Here is a 20,835-nt window from a genome sequence, read left to right on the forward strand (position 1 = left end):
TGAGAAATAACATTAGTCAGTCGGCTCTTACAAATCATGCTATCACTTTCTTTGGAAACAATTCAACTCAGCTGAAAGAACACGGGGACCCACACGGAGAGATGTGGAGATGTGGAGCGCTCTTGAAGAGAAGCCAACCCACAGCTGGAGCCGGGGCCTCCTCTGCCTGGAGCTATAAACAAGTGCTGTGACTTGGGTCGCAGTGCTACCGTCCGCTGTATCTTCAACGATGAACAGAGGCTGGGAGCTCCGCTCAAATCTGCAGATGCTATTCCAAGACCCCAGTGCCTCATTTTCCGGCGTGTTGTGCTAGCACGTTGACTCTTGTATCTGATAACACTAACACCATCTACCCTGTTTCCCCGATAATAAGACAGTGTCTTATATTAATTTTTGCTCCCAAAGATGCGGTAGGTCTTATTTTCAGGGGATGTCTTATTTTTCCATGAAGGATACGGTCCACATTTATTGTTTACTGTTTTATGAAAAGAGACCTCACACTTCCTGTCTGCTCCGGCTGTGCTGCGGCGCCCGCCGCTATGGTCCTGAGTCCAGAGTTATGGTAGCTTTGGGGGGCCTTATTTTCGGGGGATGCCTTATATTTCAGCGAGAGGCAAAACTGTAAGTAGGTCTTATTTTCTGGGGATGTCTTACTTTTGGGGAAACAGGGTAAGAAACTTTTTTCATTAGGCATGATTTCCTCAAATGGTCACCTCTCTACCTCCAATCCTATGATGCTACATGCATCTTCTCTCCCACCCTAAAAGTTGCTCTCTCAGCCCCAACGGTAGTCTTCCCCTTCTGAAGGCTTCCTCCTTTGACCTCAGAAGACATGTGCACAACCCAGCAATAATCAAATATTCCCTTGACATTGCTCTATCTTTTCAAGCTACTATTTTAGTTTCTTTTCTCCTTCCACAGCCAGCCAGACCCTCTCCTTTGCTGCCTGCCATTCTGTTTTCAGCTGCCTGTCGTCAAGGTTTTGCCCCTACCCTATTCTGAAATGGCTCTCTGGAAGGACTGTGTGTGACATCCCCCTGGCCCAATCCGCTCCCCTTTTCTCAGGCCTCAACCCCTGCAGTATTTTGTGCTGTCGCCTTGATTGGATTTACCGTATATACTCGTGTATAGGTCGAGTTTTTCCAGCACATTTTTAATGCTGTTTTTGTGGTAAAATTAGTGCCTCTGCTGATATTCAGGTCTGCTTATACTCAAGTATATATGGTACTGCCATCTCCAGGTTCCCCTGCGGGTGGCATTCCTCCTGCTCTCCCTATATCCTCTATCGAAGATCTTACCTCTCCAATCTCTATGTCCAACTCCAGGTTCCTTACTGAACGCTCATAAGAAATTCCTGACTCAGGGCCCTCAATGGGGGTGCCCGGGGGTGAGGCTGCTGGCCACCTGACTGTGCACCTGTACCTCACACAGCTATGAGGTTTTACTCCCGTACTCAAACCTTTTAATGCCTCCCCTAACCAATGGCGAAGGTAAAACTCGACAGTGGTGCTCAGCACCGCTCTGCCCAAGCTTTCATGGGATCCATTCAGCGACCTATCACTACTGCCTTTTCAGCAGCTTACAATTCAGTCAAACTTCTATCTTTTCCTTTTCTTAAAACCACTTTTCTATCTCCTGTCAGGCAAACTGCTGTTTGTCTCCCAGTGAGATGCCCTGAGAGAAGGCAGCTGAGAGGGAGCTTAGACATCAGCCTCTCTAACTCCTTTTCCACAGAAGGGAAAAGCCACTCATCTAACCTGAGCCGCGGGAGCCTAAGATCCCTGAAGTTTGGAGATCCATCGGAGGTCGTATCATTAGTTAGGCGTCGTCTGGTTGGAGAGCCCCTACTCATAGGCCAAGGCGTTTTCTTATTGCAGCAGTCTGTTTTCACTTCAAGACTTCTCATAGGCTAAACTGTGTCCCCTACAAATGATAGGCTCTTGTCTCTGAATATGACCCTCGTACTGGTGGACAGGACTCTCTGGGCAAGGGTTTTTGAAATATTAACACCAGGCCAGCCCAGAGGATGAGGGATACTTTTCTCTTATGAAGTATGCCTTATACAAAGAGGACAGACACAAAAGGAAGATGCCATTGAAGGCCACAAACCACAGAAGGCCAAGGATTATGGGGAGCCACCAAAAGCTAGGAATGTGGCAGTGAACTGAGTCCCCCTTCAGCGCCCTCAAGAAAAGTAACCAACGTGGCCAACATCTGATGTGGAGCCCTCTCCTCTAGGACTGAGACAACACATGCATTCTTTCATGCTGCCCGCCCTTTGACGTACTGCCTTCTAGCAGTCCCTGAGAGCCAGCAGAGCCTATTAAGGCTCGCACCTGTAAGCGAACGTGTACACGTTTGCACAGTTCTGAGGGTTGTGATGGGCAGGCGGTTCCACGGGCAGCCAGGCAAAAATCCTGGCTGGAGGCACCGAGGAGGAGTGGTTGAGATGGTGGGATCCCGCAGCATGTCTGCCCTGCACTGCCAAGGGCTTTCCAATGGTTGGAACGTGCCCCTGCTCCAGGCACAACATTCCCTCGGACAACTGATCCTGAACCAGAGGCTGTAGCTGTGAGAAGCCTGGCTGAGGCAGTGTGAGCCACAGGAAGCCCACGTGTGAAACTGACGCGAGGCAGCTCAGGTGAGACTTTCGCAGTCATACTGAGCGTCATGGCCTCCGCACGAATCAGGGGCACAAAATGGAAACATAACTTCATAAACCAAAAAAAAGGGCACAGAAAAACAAACAGCTAAACGACACCTGCTTGACCTCCATCTGATGTGAAACAGGAAGACTGTTTCTCTGGTGCCCGCTCTTGACGGCATGACTCACTGCAGAGGCCGCGTATTAACAATACTGATGCAAAACCCCAAACCCCGAGCCTCTCCTCACACCACCCGAAAGAAGGTATGGGGAAAGAAGGGCAGGAAACCACCTTCCAGAAACGTCTAACAAAAAAGTAGAGTCTTCATTACCAAAGGCTCTGGTAGAAAGAAAAATGTAGATAATTAGAAATGAACGAATACTGCTAAAAACTCGTCTGATAAGAAGGGGACCTAGGTGATAATAATAGCTGGGGGGAAAACCACCCCTGACTCACTCCCCAAACAGAATATGAAAACATTTAAAACCAAGCAAACAAGAGTGCCAGCGCATGGCAGCTCACTCCGAGATGACACGAGGGACCGCAAGCCAAGCACGGCTGCTCCTCCCGTTCAGAATCCAGGCTGTCTTATGGGAAAACCAGCAGACCTGGTGGTAAGTCCTTTTCGAAATGGACTACTACTGGGTACCTGGTGATCACGTGACAATAGTATTGGATTTTTAAAAGTAGGAACATTTGTGAGAGAGCCAAACCAGCAGTACATCCAGGGGCCCTGAGGAAGACAGGGAGGAGGAGCTTAGTATTTACCATACTGTACTGAGGAAGCATAAGACCCCTGGAGACCAGCTGCGAGGCAGCTCATTCTGACTCACAGCGACCCCTGTATGTCAGAGTAGAACTGAGCACTGTAGGAGTTTCAGGGGCTGAGTTTTTGGTAGTCGACTGCCAGACTTTTATCTCCGGTGTCTCTAGCTGCCAGCTGCATGAACCCATTGCCCCATCCAAGGTGCCCACGGAAGCCCTGTCAGTCACAGAGGAGTAGCCACAGGGCACGATGCCGGTGCAAAGAGAGAAATGCACACTCGGATGATCACCAACGGCTATGGGCCTCACCCAGACCTCTGGCAGTTCCTGAATAAACTTCTGAGTCATTCGGACATGTATCCACAGTTTAGAACCACAAAGTCCAGAACAAATCAAGGAAGTAGCAGAAGACCGGCAAAAAGAGAGAAAGTAATACAGATCATTCATTTTTTTCTCTTTCAATTGAGGAGCCTTTTGGGTAAAGCCAAACTCTAAGATCTAGGTGAGCTGACATTCATTTAACTCTTTTCTGTTTTATACCACTGCTATCTTTGGGCCATTATCTGCTGGTTGTTTTCTGTGGTGCAATTCCGGTCAACACAAAGATGTCCACTAGTTATAATTCATGAGCTGAGGTCGGATCACTGCATGTGGTCCAAAGGTGGTTTCCCAGCCACTTTCAAGCATCTCAAAATGTCACTAAGCTGCTTTTTCACGTCGAACATTTTGGAAACCGTGGTCAGATTCTGGTTTTCCATTTCGTGACCTACTGAGTAGGCAGCACACATTGCTCTATGACACGGACTTAGAGAGTGTCCCTGGACCACGGCTCCTGCCACTGCTTCCACGATGCTCCAGCTCAGCGATTACTCTTCAAACGGAATTACCACTGGGAGTAGACTGCCCCGGCGGGGCAGCAGGGTGCGAGAGTTTGTAACCCCCAAGTCCTATAAAATCAGCCATCCCTGGATTAAGTGCTGTCTCTCTTTTTCAATTTCCTGGCTGTTTAATGCTGTGCGTATTCTAATCAGTGTTTTAATTCAAGATTGGGCCTTCGGAAGTTTTCCAAAGGGCACACATTTTGGAGCCAACAAATTCATGAGTGCTCTGTTCTTTAGTCACCCCACTTATATATTATCATCTTTGTTTCACTTCAGTCAGATTTAAATGTTCCCTCCTCTAAAAAATATTGTTTTAAAGATGCATTGATTCCATAAAGGTCCTATCTATAAGCCAAAGAAGAAAAGTTTTTTCTCTTTTTTTAAACTGACACTTGAGCGCATGTGTGACGATGTGCACTAATTACTTATTATTCTCCTGCTACTGATAAAGATGGTTTTAATATTTACAAATGAGTGTTCGTTCTGATAAAACACATAGCTATTAATGAAATATTTCAGTGTGCAGCTTAGAGTAAGAAATGAATATGGAGAGAGCATTTTTACCCTCGAGGATCCCTACGCCCTAGATGTGCAATACCAAGTTGTGGTGCCTTTCCATCCATTGCACACACACACACTCACTCACTCCTTTAACCAGTGCCTTCTGTTTTCCAGAACCTATCTTTGTCTCATGCACTGGAAATTAAATCCTAGTCAAGCTCAGGGAGGACTGAGAGCGTCCCTTGTTCCTGGGGCCCACCGGATCTCCCTGGCTGACTTCTGGTCCCACTATAACTCTGTCAGACCCCGACTGACTGCAGCCCAGCCACTAGGGCAAGGGATGCTCTAGGGTTTAGTTCAGAATCTGCAGAGCTTTGGGGACTCATGGTAAATCAGGAGCGGGAAGCCCTTTGTCGTGGGGAGGACATAGCCCATGATCAGGCTAAACAGACTCTTGGGATTGCTTAGGACTGATTGTGTACGATTTTATCTAAATCCATGGTTCTGGATTCTCTTCTGGGGAGTGCTTTATTGGGTCGAATAAATTAAGGTGAGGGAGATGGCCAGGCAAACTTTCCCCTTGCGTTTAACCAATATCCAGTGGTTGTGTATCACAGAATGCCACAAGGGCAACATCCTAGTTCTACCATTTAAAGACTTTCTCTGTGTCTGAGCCAATGAAAACCCCTTTGCCTGTATAGTCCTCCATCCTAACAGTCCTCCACCAAGAAGACTGTCACTGAATCCATGAGAATAACTGAGGCTAGAGGGTTGAAGTGTGAGTAAGACCTAAGGCCACAGAGGCTAGTCACAGCAGAACTGGGATTCACATCCCGGTCTGTCGGAGGACTGGAAGGCGCCAGGTGTTACCCTACAGCATGTGGCTGCAACATAACGACCTTTTGCTTTAATCCGGCATTGATTTCGTTCGTTAGACATTTTAGTTTAAGCATTATAAAATGAATCACACTAAAGACAGCAGGTCCACACAGACTAAATTGTACTTGTGCTCATTGTAGATCATGTATAAAGACAGATGGCCCAAAGAAACAAAACTCAACTGCCATTGAGTGGATTCAAAGCAACCCTACAGGACAGGCTAGAACTGCCCCTGTGAGTTTCTGAGACTGCACTCTTTATGGGGAATACAAAGTCCCGTCTGTCTCAACGGAGTGGCTGGTGGTTTTGAAGTGCTGACCTTTTGGATCATAGCCCAATTCGTAACCACTAAGCCACTAGGGCAATCACCTGAAAATAATTTGCATAGAAATGCAAAGCTATATGAAATATTAACATTAGGTTGGCTCTTTTTAACTGAGTGTAGAAATGAGTTAAACAATTTAAGTAACATTTGTAACCCCCGAGAAATGCATAAATCTTACCAGCATCCCCCGGTTTCATGTCTAGTAGCTCATCCACTCGTCCTTGAGGGGTAGGGGAGAAAACAACAGTAAGGGTCAGTTTCCCTTCACACTGAATTTGCTTCAAATCATTCAGGTTGAGTAGTTTTCCTTAAATCTAGATTACCTGAGCATGCATTATGTGTAGAGTTTTTGTCTACAGCAGATAAATACTTTTCCCCTTTCAGCTGTAAACAACATGGGTAAATGGCTATGCCAGTTCCAATGGCGCATGCATTCATGCACTAGCGCCATGCAAGGTACACACACAGCTGTGGTACCCACAAATTCACTCGGGGAGCAGGGTCCTCAGGCCACACTCAACTGCAGCTGGTGGCTCTTAGCGATTTTTACTGGATTAAACAGTCTTGAATCTTTGATAGGTTCTGTAGCGAACACGGAACCTAGATGACACCAATCTAACAGTTCCTCTCACATGGCCCATGGATGACTTACGCCAGGGGTGTCAAATCGGCGGCCCACAGGCCACATGCAACCCCTGAGGTAATTTTTTGTGGCCCACGATGCTCCGAAATAAAATGTAATGAGGGAATTGTGTACATGGTATTGCCTCGATCTCCCCTAAGCGCTATTTTCTTCAGAACAAATTTTTTCTATTTTCTAAAAATTTTCAGAGCATCATAGGCCACAAAAAAATTCCTTTGGGGGCCGCAAGCAGCCTGCGGGCTGCCAATTTGATACCTCTGATTTAGGCCAATGCACATTTCCTGAGGGTCCTAATTTCTTTAGCCACATGGCTCTGGCTAAAATAAAAAGGTAATAGAGCCTTAAGACTTGTCTCACGCGTCTGTACATTATGCTTTCTGCAGGCAACAGGATAGAAGAGGGACTTGATAATAATGGCTTCCATTCTGTGTATTTATCCAACAAGGCTATCAACATCTACATGACCAAAAATACTATGAAAACCCCACAAGAAAGGGACCACATGGCACAAGAAAAAGAAAATGATGGCCCTGTTAGTTACATACGTATATGATTGTGCTTTATAGAGATCTATAAAATTTCCCACAGTACTAAGATCTTTCTATTTTATCACCTCGATTCCCATTATATTACGACTCGTGCTGTCAGTATATTCCAGCTTTGACAGGAACACCAAAGCCCGGAGGGCTTGGAGGGTCAACAGCGAGAACTCAGATGGGGCCGATGAGTTCAGGCCCTGCTTGGCTCTCTGCGTCTCTTCCTTCCATTGGCTCCTTCCCTCACATTAGGGAATGCCATTTCTCGAACCTGTTCCTGAGCTTTCATGGCTCACTGCCTTTGCCTGCCATACCACCACTGCCACCCCCCACCCCCCACCCCCACCCCAGCTTTCGTCAGTTCAGTCAGGAAGGATTATGTCCTGTGGGGGGTTCAATCCGTGGTTGAGTTTTCAGAAGTGGATCATCAGATCTTTCTTCTAGAGCAGCGGTTCTCCACCTTCCTCAGGCCGCGACCCTTCAATACAGCTCCTCATGTGGTGGTGACCCCCAACCATAACATGATTTTTGTTGCTATTTCATAACTGTCATTTTGCTACTGCTATGAATCATAATGTAAATATCTGCTATGCAGGATGTATTTTCATTTTTACAAATTGAACATAATTAAAGCATAGTGATCAATCACAAAAACAATATGTAATTATATATTGTGAAATATTTATTTCTAATGACAAATATGAAATTTTGCCTTGAAGCATGGTGTAGCATAGATAACAGTCTTCACGCTGGGTACTCATATGTGGGTGTGTCTGCATGTGGATCGACCTGCTTGGAGACGGATAGAGAAGCGGTGTATCATTCCTAAGACCATGGGAAATGTATGTTTTCCGATGGTCTTAGGCGATCTCTGTGAAAGGTTGCTCGATCCCCAAAGGGGTCACGACCCACAGGTTGAGAACCGCTTCTAAAGCATCTGTGGTAGCTACATAATTTCACAACTTGGAATTACAGATCGATAAATAAGTGAAGGGTGGGGCCGAGCCTGTCAATCAGGCGACAATCTGATGATGCCTCCTTGTAGGCATGGCCTTCCCATGAGGATTCAGGGAACTTCCTCTTTCTCCCTCGAAGCGGGCCACATACACTCTCTGTCGGCCGTCGATTTCCTGTTGACAAGCCACATGGAGATTTGCTGAGTGAGCCAAGCGGTGCAGACCTGCACCAGCCCTGTGATGCTTTCACTGCTATTGGAGCCACAAGACTTTTCACCCACCGACCTGTGATCTTCCTGCAGTCCGCATCACTGCATGAGTCTGAAGAGAGATTCATGGACCAGTATCAGACTTATGGGATAATATCGGACTTATGGACTTGATCTGGACTAGGTTGGGATGCTTTCTTGATACAATTATTCTTTGATATAAAGCTCTTTCATATATATATCTATAAATCTCTCTCTCTCTCTCTCTCTCTTTCTCTCTCTCGCTCTCTCCCTGGATTTATTTCTCTAGTCAACCTGGACTAACACAGCATCTCTATAACCCAACCAGCATACTGCCATTGAGCTGGTTCTGACTTACAGCGACCCTATTTAGAGTTGCTAAAGGCATTACTCACTCGCTCATTGTCATTGAGCCAATGCGGACCCACAGTGACCCTGTAGGACAGGGTGGAACTGCCCCAGTGTGTATCCAAGACTGTAACTGTTTACAGGAGGACAAAACCCTGTCTTTCTCCCTGGAAGGCACCTCTGGGTAGACTCAAGGCACCAATCTTTTGGTTAGCAGGTGAGTGCAGGGGCTCTTTGTACCACCCAAGGACTCCAAAGAGTTGCCTTTGGGACAGTTTATTTTGCTTTGACAGGTTCTATAGTAAATAGCCGTTCACTTTGCTAGTTCCCTGATACGCTTAAACAGTGGAGGCATCCCTGTCACACTTGCCCTGAATTTCTCCCTGGTCACTCTTGCCCAAATTGGAGGTGTTCAGCCACTTGTTGGTTATTAGACTAACATCTGCTTCTTCTTTAGACTCTACTCCCCAATACAGAAAGGTCCGAGTAAGTCTGTTATGCCACTGTAGGTCCAGAACCCAGGGCTGGGTGTGGCACAGAGGTGGCATTCAATGAATTTCTGTCAGACACATGGACAGAAACTTAGATCAGTGGCTGATGACATAGATGCATAAACAAATGACATAAAGCCAAGGCATGGGGGCAAAAGCTTTGTGTTGATGTTGAAAGGCAAAACCGAAGGAGGAAAGTGGGAAAGAAGACAGTCGGTGAAGCCAGTGGTTTAGGAAGTGGAGAAGACGACCTGAGAAGAGTACCAATGAGAAGGATGGAGAGCTGGGATCGGTGCCGTCACCGCCAGTCTCCCGAAACGGTTGCCGCAGTAAAGACTAAGCCAGGGGGTCAGGCTGAGCATAGGATTGAAGTCAGTGTAGTTCTCTTTATAACACCTTAATGTTTATTTGTTTTCTTGAGGACCCAAGAACTATGAATCCCAGTGTAAGGCTTAGCCCTCCCTCAGAGTTCAAATTCAAGTTTCCATGCCCCTCTGACCCTTTATGAGAAGAGGAACTATGGAGAAAACTGGCCAGAGACAGAAATTGCTGATAAGGGCTTCAGAGGACACTGCATCGTGCACCACTGCTCTAATCCCATTCCCTAATGCACAGGTTCAGTTAACTCAAGGAATCTGGTACCACTCATACCAGGCAGGCTGGGGAGTCACCAGGCAGAGCTCCGCTCTCTCCACCTATTTCCAACAAACAGCCAATGCCCTACCGAAACCCACCAGACACTGAATCCAATTTAAGAACATAATTTTATCAGAATTATCTCTATAGACCCAGCTACCAATGGCAATAGCAACATTTTTGTGATTTCTTGTGAAAAGACATAATTTCTGTGAGATCCCAATTGTGGATGCTCCTCTATAGCAGCGCTGTTGACCTAACTCATCCTGGTACCTCTGGATCCCAATACATAATGCCATACATAATGCTATACAACCTATATCAGGGGTCCTCAAACTTTTTACACGGGGCCAGTTCACTGTCCCTCAGACTTGTTGGAGGGCTGGACTATAGTTTTAAAAAAAACTGAACAAATTCCTATGCACACTGTATATATCTTATTTTGAAGCAAAAAAACAAAACAGGGCAGAAACACCCGGCGGGCTGGATAAATGTACTTGGCAGGCCACATGTGGCCCGCGGGCCATAGTTTGAGGACGCCTGACCTACATAATGCTATAGGACCAGAATCAATCATATGGAAACAACTCCGATTACTGGCAGTAAATTCATAGAGCCCTTTTGGGACTAGATCTCAGATCTCAGAGGAGCACATCACAGAAGAAAAAGAGTTGACCACTGAGTGATAAGTAGTGTTTCAGGAGAAATTCAAAATGAAATCAAAACGTACTTGGAAAACTCGAGGATTCCATGCTCTGGTTTTCATCAGCTAATGAAATTAACCTTAAAATAAAAAAGAAAGAAGTTATCAAGTTCTGCAAATGGTATTTTTCTGATAGACGAGGCTTTCAGTGTAATACGTACTACACTTGTAGCAATGCCCTGTGTATACTTGCTGAAAGAAACTAGAATAGCTAGTTCTCCCATCTCAGGTTGATTCGTGGCATCTGAAGATATGAATGTAGTTTTAACACAGAGTGGATATTCTGTGAATGTCGGTGGGCAGTTAGCCAGAAGTCAGTCAGACAGCACATGGTAGGCGCTGCTGGTGGCTACCATTATTGCCACCACCAGGAAGAGGTTTGCTGGCTCTCCCTACATCTGTCAATTGTCCTGAATTTAGATCACACACTAGATTTTCGTGCTGTGACCACCTGATTTTGTTCTCCATTAAAGATATTATCTAGTATTTGCTTTAAAATTAAAAATACCTAATATTGCCAGCCAAGATTTTTGTGGGACCAAAGGAGCGTTTGGAACTTTATGGGACAACCTAAGTTTGGTTTATCATAAGTTGTCATCTAAGCTTTTTTAGGTATATGGAAAAGCAATCATTGCAGGTAAAACCATCTCGTTTGCTTTCTCAGGTCAGCGAGTCAAAAGGTTAACTCCTGCAGACTCAACAGAAAATGACAGGTTCCCATTTCAACCTTGTTGCCGTAGGGGATTGGGAACCACGTGCTATAGATGCTAAGAGTGTGCTGGGACTTGCAATGAAGGGTGGGGGCAGCACAGTCCCTGTAAAGGGCATGTGTTATGGAGCAGCCACGACCTGCGCTTCCCACTAACCTGTCTCGCACGGAGGAGAAAACAGACGGTACAACAGCAGAAAACAAGATGTCAAAACTCACTGCCCAGGCTTAGTCCAGGTCACGGAATTAGCCATGTAAACATGTTTGAAATGGCAAACCTATGTGTGTGTGTATGCATCTCTCTCCTTATCTCTCTTGATATAGATGTGTGTGTGACGTTTCCAAAAAAATTGTAGGAAAACTCCATTATCGTCAATTCCATTTTCCCATGAACTCTGAAGTCCCCATGTATCTTTACCACAGTAATAATAATGATAATAAACCTTACTCCCACCACTTGTGTCCAAATGCCTTAACGGTTTATGTGTTTTGAGTTGGTTTTATAGGTCATCTCCTTCTGTGAGAGAAAACCCGGGGGTTTTCCCGTCTAGGACATCACCATACAGTGACAGTAAGCCAAGAGCCTGCTAGGATGCTGGGGTGCAGGCCACCAGGTAGAGAGCCGGGTGCACTAGCTCTTCCTTGCTCCCCTTAAATCCCCCACAGGCATGCCCCTCCTAAGTATCCAAGAAATGAGTTCTTATTGGAATGAGTGACTTACAGCACCCCAAGAATATATGCTGAGGAGTTACGGCTCAAGGAGAAGTGAGGCAATAAGGCAATTTCCCTGTGTCTGAAGTCCCCGCTAGACTGGGCCCGAGACCTGAGCTGCCCATCTGACCTGTGGGAGAGAGATGTGGCCAGAGCCGTGCACCACTTACTGATTTGGCTCCTCAGCTGCTGCTTCTGTACTTTCCTGACGGGCGATCTTTTTCCTTTCTTCTTTCTCAATGAGTTTTTTCATAGGGTCTTGTAAACTCTTAATCGAAAGCCAGAGAAAAGAAAAAGAAAACGTTATGTCACTAAGATTCACCTGCTGCTGACCCTGCAACCAAACCTTGAATTCAGACACGTTCAGGGGTCACCCCGAACTGATCAAGTGGACAGAGATGAAACACTACACAGTAAAGTAGCAATGGTCACAGACCCATCCAAGCAAGAAAAGACCCGCCTTAAGAGAAAAGTTGCTTTGCCATTAGATTTATATCTTCCCCCTGGTGAGAAGTTACTCAGAGGAAGGTCCTTGGCTATTACTGATGCCCTTTTCCCACTTGGACACAGACCTGAGAGATGCCTCTGTTCTGCCTGTACCCCCACGCACATAAAGTAGAAAGAAGCCCCCCTGCTCCCACGAAGATGAGTCAGTTTCATTTTATTTTTAATGTTGTTTGCTGATTTGTGATCTAGAAACAATCCCTTAAAACAACAGAAAGCAAAACTTTTTTTTAAACCAACAAACCCTCCAAACAGCAGCTTAACAAACCCTGACACCGGGACGCCCTGAGTGGACGGAGCCGGTGCACCCAAATCTGTTGAGCAGCTTTCTCCTGCCACGTACTTCCTGGAGCTTCTGCTCTCCAAGCTTATTCGATATTTAAGAAACAATTTCTAAAAAACGCCTAGAAAATAATGCCAGTGACAAAGCCTCCGTGAGAAAAAGCTAACAATGATGGAGTCTAGGCAAAGGAAAGGTTATTTGACAAAAATGATCTTTATTGCTGGCCCCGAGTCTAAAATACAGGCTTACGGAAGAAACACCTCAAGAGACTTAACCTTTTGATGTTCCCAGGACTATGAGACGCTTAGAACTCCTTTTCTGGTCCGTCGCCTTCCTTTTGCTCTCCCCCCACCTTTTGCTTCTCTGACCTGACACACAGAAGAAGGCAATCAAGTCTTGCCACCCAAGCCTGACCAAGCCATGTTGTCTAACTAGAAAGCAGGGTGAAGATGCTTCTAAGGCTCAGAGCAGCTCTGAGACTGATTGGTGAGCTGGACACTAGATAGACAGAGGTGTCCCCCGGGCAATGGCCAGCTCTCTCACCCCCGGCCCGGATGATTCCCTGAGGCAGCCATGCCACCATGTTTCCCTTTCACTCCAGAAGTGGTCCCTTCTCTCCCCACAAGGTCTCTAAATTGTCATCCCATCTTCCTCTCCTATCTGTTTCCCAAATATGAGCACCCCTTTCCGTGAGGCCTGTCTCCTCAGTCTCATGTGTGTGATTCTTCCCTAACTCTGTTCACTTGGCTTCTTCCACATACAATCTCTAGTTTTCTCTCCATCCTTACACGCCCTATTGGTTGCTTCAAAGTCCAGAGCAATTACAATTCCTGTAAAACTTCACTAACAGACTAAATACACTGCCATCATAACTGGTTTATAACCGCCCTTTGTAGGGCCTCTGAGACTAAGAAATCCTTCTGGAAGAGCCAGATTCATCTTTTGCCCATGGAGCAGCTGGTAGAGTTGAATGGCTAAGTTTGCAATTACCAAAGCAATGCCTAGCCCACAGTGCCACTAGTTCTTCTATCTCCAAAGTAAATGCAAAGTTTTATTAATATTTTGTTTTCTCTATATGTTTTGTTTTTTCAACTAAGAATGTTTTTAAATTAGAAAAATAGGACTGTGTAGAAAATTTGAAAAATAAGATCATTCCTAACTCTATTGCTCTAAAAGAATGAGATTTTATTTTTTTATATTTTCTTCCTGTTTCATTTTAATACACTACTTATGTAATTGGAATCATTGGGTCTATATGCTTTTATTCACAATAGATGTTCTTATAACCAATATAATCTCCATAGAGTTTCAGAGTAAGTTACAAAGTATATTAAAAGAGAGAATATGACACTGAACACTTAATATTGACCTAAAATATATAAATGTGTATTCATTCACCAATGTTCTGATGTAGAGCTAAGGTCTTCTCTTTGAGTGTGTATCCCTTGATGGATGCTGTTTCTTGCATAAACCACATCCATAAGGGACGGCCATCACTTTAAATGACTTCCTGTTTCTGAACATTTGGATGAGTCGATCCATTCAACACATTGTTTTGAGCACTTACGAAGTGTCAGGTGTTATTTGGGGTGTGTGGGATATATTGCCGGATAAGACAAGGAAACCCAACTAGCAGCTAGTGATGGATCTAGGCAAAGTACTGAAATAGGATAGAAAATGACTGGGTTATTATTTCAGTCTGCAGCGAGCTTGTCTTTGGAAGTGACATTTCAGCTGTAACTAACAGACAGGAAGGAGCCAAGCAGGTAAAGCTCAAGAGCAAAGGCCCAAAGGTGGGAACCACTTGGCTTGTTCTAGGAATAAGACGAAAGGACCCAGGGCTGCGGTGGGGTAGACAGCAGTGCACATTGTGTATGGATGGAGCGGTCACTGGGGATCACACAAGGACAGTACAGTATGGTGATGTAAAGTTACTAGTTGGATTTTAAAAGTCCTTATTTTGAAATTTTCTGGAAAAAAAATGGCAAGAAAACTACAAAAAACTCCCCTATTCCCTTTACCCAGATTCACCAATACAGCACTCTCTCAGCATGCTTAGGAGGATTGGTTTGGGGGCCCCAGGAAGATTTCAAAATCCATGAATGCTCAAATCCTGCATCTAAAGTGGCACAGAATTGCATGTATCATTCCATATCCATCCGATTATCTTTTGATTACTTATAAAAGGAGTTCTGGTGGTACAATGGGTTAATCATTGATCTGCGTACTAATGAAAAATAGGGGGGCCACACCTATTGGAAAATGATGAGGCAGACAGCTTCCATAAAGATTTATAGTCTCTTGACAGCCTTGTGGAGCAGTAAGAGCCTGCCTTAAGGGGTTACTATGAATCAGAATTTGGTTTGGAATCAGACTTTGGTTTGGTTATATTACTTACAGTACATAGTAGTGTAAAGATACAAATGCTCTGTAAATACCACTTTCCTGCTCCATCCGCCTTTGGGGTACTGCTCCGAGTATTTTCTAACCAGCGTGGGTTGACTTTGCGGTTATGGAGGGTTGGATGTATTGGATATTTTGTATGCTTGTTTTCATAATGTTATTTCTGTCTCTGTCTTTCTAATGAGTGACAACTAAATGAAATATATGCTCCTTGACTAGATGGTGACGGGAAGGGAGAATACACAAAGGACTATATCGGGAGCTTCATGGACTGATCTTTTTAAACAGACCTGCCTATCACAGGATTTGATATTTTCTCTCTCCTCTGCTCTTCCCCCAGGCCCCTCACATACACATACTTTCCTGCAGCTATATTTCCCCATAGAAGAATCCAACTTTAGACAAAGTGAAGCATGGGTGTCTTCGACCAAGGTTCCAATGACTCCACGGCTCAGTTTAGAGCATCGGACACCTGCCCAGGCCTCTCAGTTACCTGATTCTCTTCTCGCTGGAGTCCCTTTTTATCAGCTGGCGCTAGGCAGGACCAGGGCATGTCTGCTCTCCATAGTGTCTAGCGGCCACAGCACTTGCCTAAGCCCCTGAGATGCCCTTGACAGCTCCACGGTTCTCATCCCTTCTGTCTCCACGCTGACCTCCCTTTATAACCACCCTGAGGCAGCTCTAAGACAATTCCTTTGTAATGTAAGCCACTCATGCCTTCTTTTCAACTGCTTTTTGTTGGCACCCTGTCTCCACAATCACAGCTAACAGTCACTGTTATGCTTCAGCAACAGAGTGGCTGCAGTTCCATTACTACTTCAATTCAGTATTAACAATTCCTGTGACAGTCGCTCCCTTTTCTCCACAAGTATCATCGCCCTTATAACAGTTTGGCTACTGTGGCTCATGAGATGTCTTATATTTGTTGGTTGATTATCAAACGTACACAAGGTGAAACTAAAAACTAAAACAAAAAAAAAACCAAAAAAAAAACCCAACCAAACTCTGTCATAGATTGAATTGTGTCCCTTCAATATATGTGTCAGCTTGCCTAGGCCATGATTCTCCATGGTTTGGCTGGTGTACTGCTAAAATCAACCCTCTCCCCATGATGTGATCTGATCATGATCCGCCTGTAAATTGTAAGGGGAAAAAAGATGGGATGTAAAGCCGTTATTTGAGTCACAGCTCTGGGCTGCTGTATTGGGAGTTTCCTTCTTATCTTACAAGAGCTAAAAGGAGTGAGAAGTGAGCAGAGAAAGAGGGACTTCTCTACTGTTATGAATGAAGAGCTAGGAGGAGGGTGAGTTCATTGGGCCTTGGGTCCCTGTGTAGAGCACTTCTCATGCCCTAAGGAAGACCGATGCAGGACAAATGGGATCCCCAGGAAACACCAGCTGTTGAAAGGAGTCAACACAGAGAAAGCCTTCTTCCAGAGCTGGTGTCCTGCATTGGATTTCTAGCCTCCTAAGCCGTGAGGAATAAGTTTCTGTTGATGGAGTCATATACGTGTGGTATTTCTGGTATCGCAGCTCTAGATTCCTAGATTAAGACAGAACTGGTACTAGGAATGGGGTGCTGCTCAAACAAATACCTAAAATGTGGACGTAGTTTTGGGATTTGGTAATGAGTGGAGGTTGGAAGAGTTTTACTGTACCTAATAGTAAAGCCAAATTTGCCTTCAGGAGTCTGGGTGGAATTATGGATGTCAAAAGAAATTCTAAGGTGTCAGAAGGTAGGGAGTAGAGCTGTAAAACTGGAGATAAAAGGAAACAATGGTAGAGGAATGATGGCTGCAGGGCCAGGAGACCTACAGTAAATGGCACGGACACCAACCCACAGAGTGAGAGTCAAATGCCTTTGGGCAGGAGGCATCTGGTGAGTGGGGTGTCCCAAGCTTGCTGACCCATGGAACAAGGACAGCCTTGAGTGGAACTACTTCTAATCATAAACTGATGGAAGTCACATTCAAATCCATGTCCCAGAAATGAACTCCTAAGTATTTGTTTCTAATCCCCAAGCCCACTGGACCCTTCATTAGAATTCTTTGTGAAAACCAGCAGCGCAGTATCATATAAACCCAAAAGGTTCTCTGCAGAGGGCTGTTTTTAAACTAAGTAACCACCTTCTCTCTGTTAAAGGCTACACTGACATACTAATAGTTTCCATCAAGGCTTAAGTGGCTTCAGGAAGCACATACACAATATGTAAGATCAGCTTGACAAAGGAAACATGCAGACCAAGTTTGCAAAAGTGGCTTAGAAAGGAAACAGCTTAATATCGTAATGAAGAGTCACTACTTCCTGTATTAGGGAAATAAAAGGCACAGCAGCATTCACCTGAAAGCAAAACTACTCACCAAAACACATTTCTCCGACAAAAGGCCAGCAGTCAGCCCTAATGTCATAACATAAACCTACTATTTAACGTTAACAACTGGGTAACACTTTCTCCGATCTTTTATTTAGGACATTTGATTTTCTTATGCTTCTTTCCATTGATTAAATTCTATAGATATGAATACGTCAAATAGATAATTGTGTGTAAAAGGAAATCCAAGTGGTCACAGTAGTGGGGCATAAGTTTAGAAGACGCTAAACTCGCTGGGGTGTGTATATGTGTGTGTGCGTCTCTAGTTAGTGGCACATGAAGAATAAGAAGCAGAGGCCGTGATGGAGAGCCGCATAATTATGGGTGTTTAGCACATATCACCTCCCCTATTCCCTTATACATGTTGAAAGCCTCTAGAGAAGGAGCATTCTTACTCTAGGGTCAGAAGGCACTCTTTAGTGGCATTGCAGAACAGAAGAGAAGACAGTACAATTTAAGGTGGAAAATTGATGATAACGAGACACCACATTATCCAGAAGGCGCTATCCTTTGGAAACAGGGAAAGTGGGTGATGTGGACCAGCATCTTCACCTCTCAGGGTCCTCTGTGCTAGCTCGCCCGTCGGAACAATGGAGGAGCAACGGTAGGCATTGCCTTCTTAGGATGTTGTGAGAATGAACTAAGGAAATATGTCTGCCATCACCAGGCTCAGAGCAGGCACGCAGAATGTGCTTTCTCCTCAATGGCTTTGAAAGACCTAAAGGGAATTGGCTGCACTAAGTGCTCACTCCGTGTTAGGCTCCACATACCTCATCATTGAATCCTCACTAAAACCTTTCCTGGCATGCACCGTATTCCTGACTTCCTGAAGTGGAAGTGGAGGTTCGGAGCGTGAAATATCTGCTCACGGTCATTCAACTGCGAACTGGTGGAGCCGACATTAAACTTCTACGAGCAGTTAAGACATTCCTGAGTAGCCATGTCAAGAACACTGGCAGAGAATTGCCTTCAGGTGGAGTGCCATGGAGTCAAAATAACTATTCCAAATTCGAAAGGGAGGAAATGATGTTCCCAGACATTTTTTTTTTTTTGTGAACCCGTGTTACTTTTAATTGAATGTTAAAGCTGCACTTTGCAAAGGCGACACAGTGCTTTCTCCTGTCCTACCCACCAGCCAGAGGCAGGAATGCCAGACAGTGGGAAGCAGCGTGCCACAGCGGGAAGACAGCGGCTTCCCCAGCCCCAGACCTACCACGCACAAAGCATGTGGCCTTCGGAAAACGACCGCACCTGTCTGTGCCTCAGTGTCCACGTGTGAGCCTCAGAAACAAGTGTGCTCTGCTTCCTAAGGCTGTTTTGAGAATTAACTAGAACATGGGCACTTTCTGCAAGTCAACATTGAACTGAACAGTACGAGTAACGGGAGTCACATATGCTGAGATGATCTCGTAGACAGTATTTCACCTAACTAGGAGCAGAGTGCCTGGCACAGAGTCAGGACCCACAGCATTTGTTTCCCTCTTTCCCTCACGGAGGAGTGAGGGCATGAGACTGGAGAAGAGCCGCACTGCAGTGAAGAGGGCCTGCGCTCCAGTGGTCGGAGGGAACCCGTACCAGCCCCCATTTCCTCCCCCCCAATGACAGAGCCACATTCTGTGCGCCTGTTTCAGTGGTGACTCTGGTCAGCCCCCTCTGTTCCCTCCTCACTTAGTGTCCTGATGCCTCCCAGTCTGATCTTCCTATGGTCTGGCCTGGAGCTACTTGAGAAAAGAGAGAGAGAGAGAAAAAAACAAGCTTTGTAAAATGCCTTGTAAAGTAATGCCGCTGAGAGAAAACTTGAAAGTCTAAAAAGGATATTCTGGATGCTGGCCATTGGGTAATTGCCATGTTGGGACTGTTAAGGAGAATAGCGTTGCAGGGATATTTACCTAATTTTCATAGAAACTATTATGGCTTTATTTTCAAAGCAAGTAGCTACAGAGCCATGTGGCCTGTCGGTAAACGTTCAAGTGATTAACTGAGAAATGTGGAGGTGGATGAAATGAGGCTGCTAGGCATATGGATTTGAGAAAAACACAATTTAGAAAAGGCTGTTTCTTTGAATCTTGAAAACTGAAAATATTTTGGTCTCCAGAACGAAGCTTCATGTAACTGCGTGACGTCCTAGCCCCCGGGAGGAAAGGAGGAAACACTGACACATCTGGTTCAATGGTTATTTTTGAATATACGTTATGTTTTCAAATTCAGGTTTCCTTAGGAGTTAAAGTCTTGGCACAGCTCAAGAGCCAGTTGCAAAGCCAAGCGGCATGTTTTTGAATTAGCCCTATTGTAGGCATGGGAATTCTGTCACCTTCTTGCCTGAATGCCTGCCCAGCCCTCTCCTTTCCTTGGTGGGAATTACATGAACTCAGCCCAGGGCCTGCAGCGTTGAAGGACCGGTTTGGATGAGAGCTGCCAGAGAGCCTAGAAGCCAAGGAGGGTGTGGGCACCTGGGGGGACCTCCTACTCCACTGCCATTCCCAGGCCTGCCTGTGAGATCCACTGCAAAGTGAATTGCCTAGAATGAAACTACAGTAGGAACGTCACTCAAGGCGGGCTACGCCACCTGGCAAACTCCACGGACCCTCAGCCCTCCCTCCGTGCTCTCCCCGACTGTCTCAGGACTCATTCCACTCCAACTGCCACCTCACTGCGGTCCTACTGGCGGCGCCATCAGCAGTCGTTTTTAACGACTGCTACCTCCAATCAGCACCACCACAGTCACAATGGCCACCTCCCCTTTCATCACAACCACCCACGCCACTCTCATCGCCACAGCCTTCCTCACCCCCACCCCTCTGACCCTCGTCCCCAGCACGCAGCTGGGACGTGGGAGAGCCAGATTGGAAGCCAGGTCTCGCTGACCCCAGAACGACGCTGCCGTGCTTTGCTTGATCCTAGAACTGCAGAACACGAGAGGAAAGTAGAATCCTGGCTCCTTCCAAAACCACTGGTATGGGGATGCCCCGAGGTACACTTCTCTAAGCGACAGGTACCCTGGTTCCGTAAAAAAGCTAATGCATGAGGACATGCCTTCCCCTCAGCCAGCACCTGGACGAGGGAGTTCCCCGCTGCTGCAGGGGGCTCACACTACATTCTCTGTAAAGATATCCCAATGCCTCCTCACATGCCTGCCACACAGGGGCTGAGGGCACCGTACGGGTGTGGGGCTTTCTAAGGAAAAGCCACTTGACGCCCAAGGGCTTGTCCTATTTCGTTGTGTTTCGTTTTTGCCGCCGCCAATTCTGATCGCTGTGGAAATCTGTAAGTGAAAGCCACCCCAGAAGAGGTATGGAATTTGATCACATCTGAGGCA

At 45.7% G+C, this 20,835-nt stretch overlaps 1 protein-coding gene across 3 annotated transcripts in view; it reads right to left on the reverse strand.

Annotated features, from left to right (window-relative positions):
- The window catches only part of ICA1 (islet cell autoantigen 1), a 128,056-nt gene that overhangs the window by 18,419 nt on the left and 88,802 nt on the right, over positions 1–20,835 (reverse strand). For 2 of the 3 annotated variants that reach the window (XM_030885168.2, XM_030885169.2), the window contains exons 8-10: positions 12,130–12,227; positions 10,567–10,619; positions 6,175–6,216 (exon numbers count right to left, since the gene is read on the reverse strand). In XM_030885168.2, the coding sequence (XP_030741028.1) occupies positions 6,175–6,216; positions 10,567–10,619; positions 12,130–12,227 (193 nt within the window). Of the gene's footprint in view, positions 1–6,174; positions 6,217–6,319; positions 6,404–10,566; positions 10,620–12,129; positions 12,228–20,835 lie in introns of all 3 variants that reach the window. The other variant, XM_045288624.1, reaches the window with a different exon arrangement.

This window comes from Echinops telfairi, unplaced genomic scaffold (assembly GCF_000313985.2).
Source record: "Echinops telfairi isolate 266 unplaced genomic scaffold, ASM31398v2 ScPeMD7_23;HRSCAF=83, whole genome shotgun sequence".
NCBI lineage: Eukaryota > Metazoa > Chordata > Mammalia > Afrosoricida > Tenrecidae > Echinops > Echinops telfairi.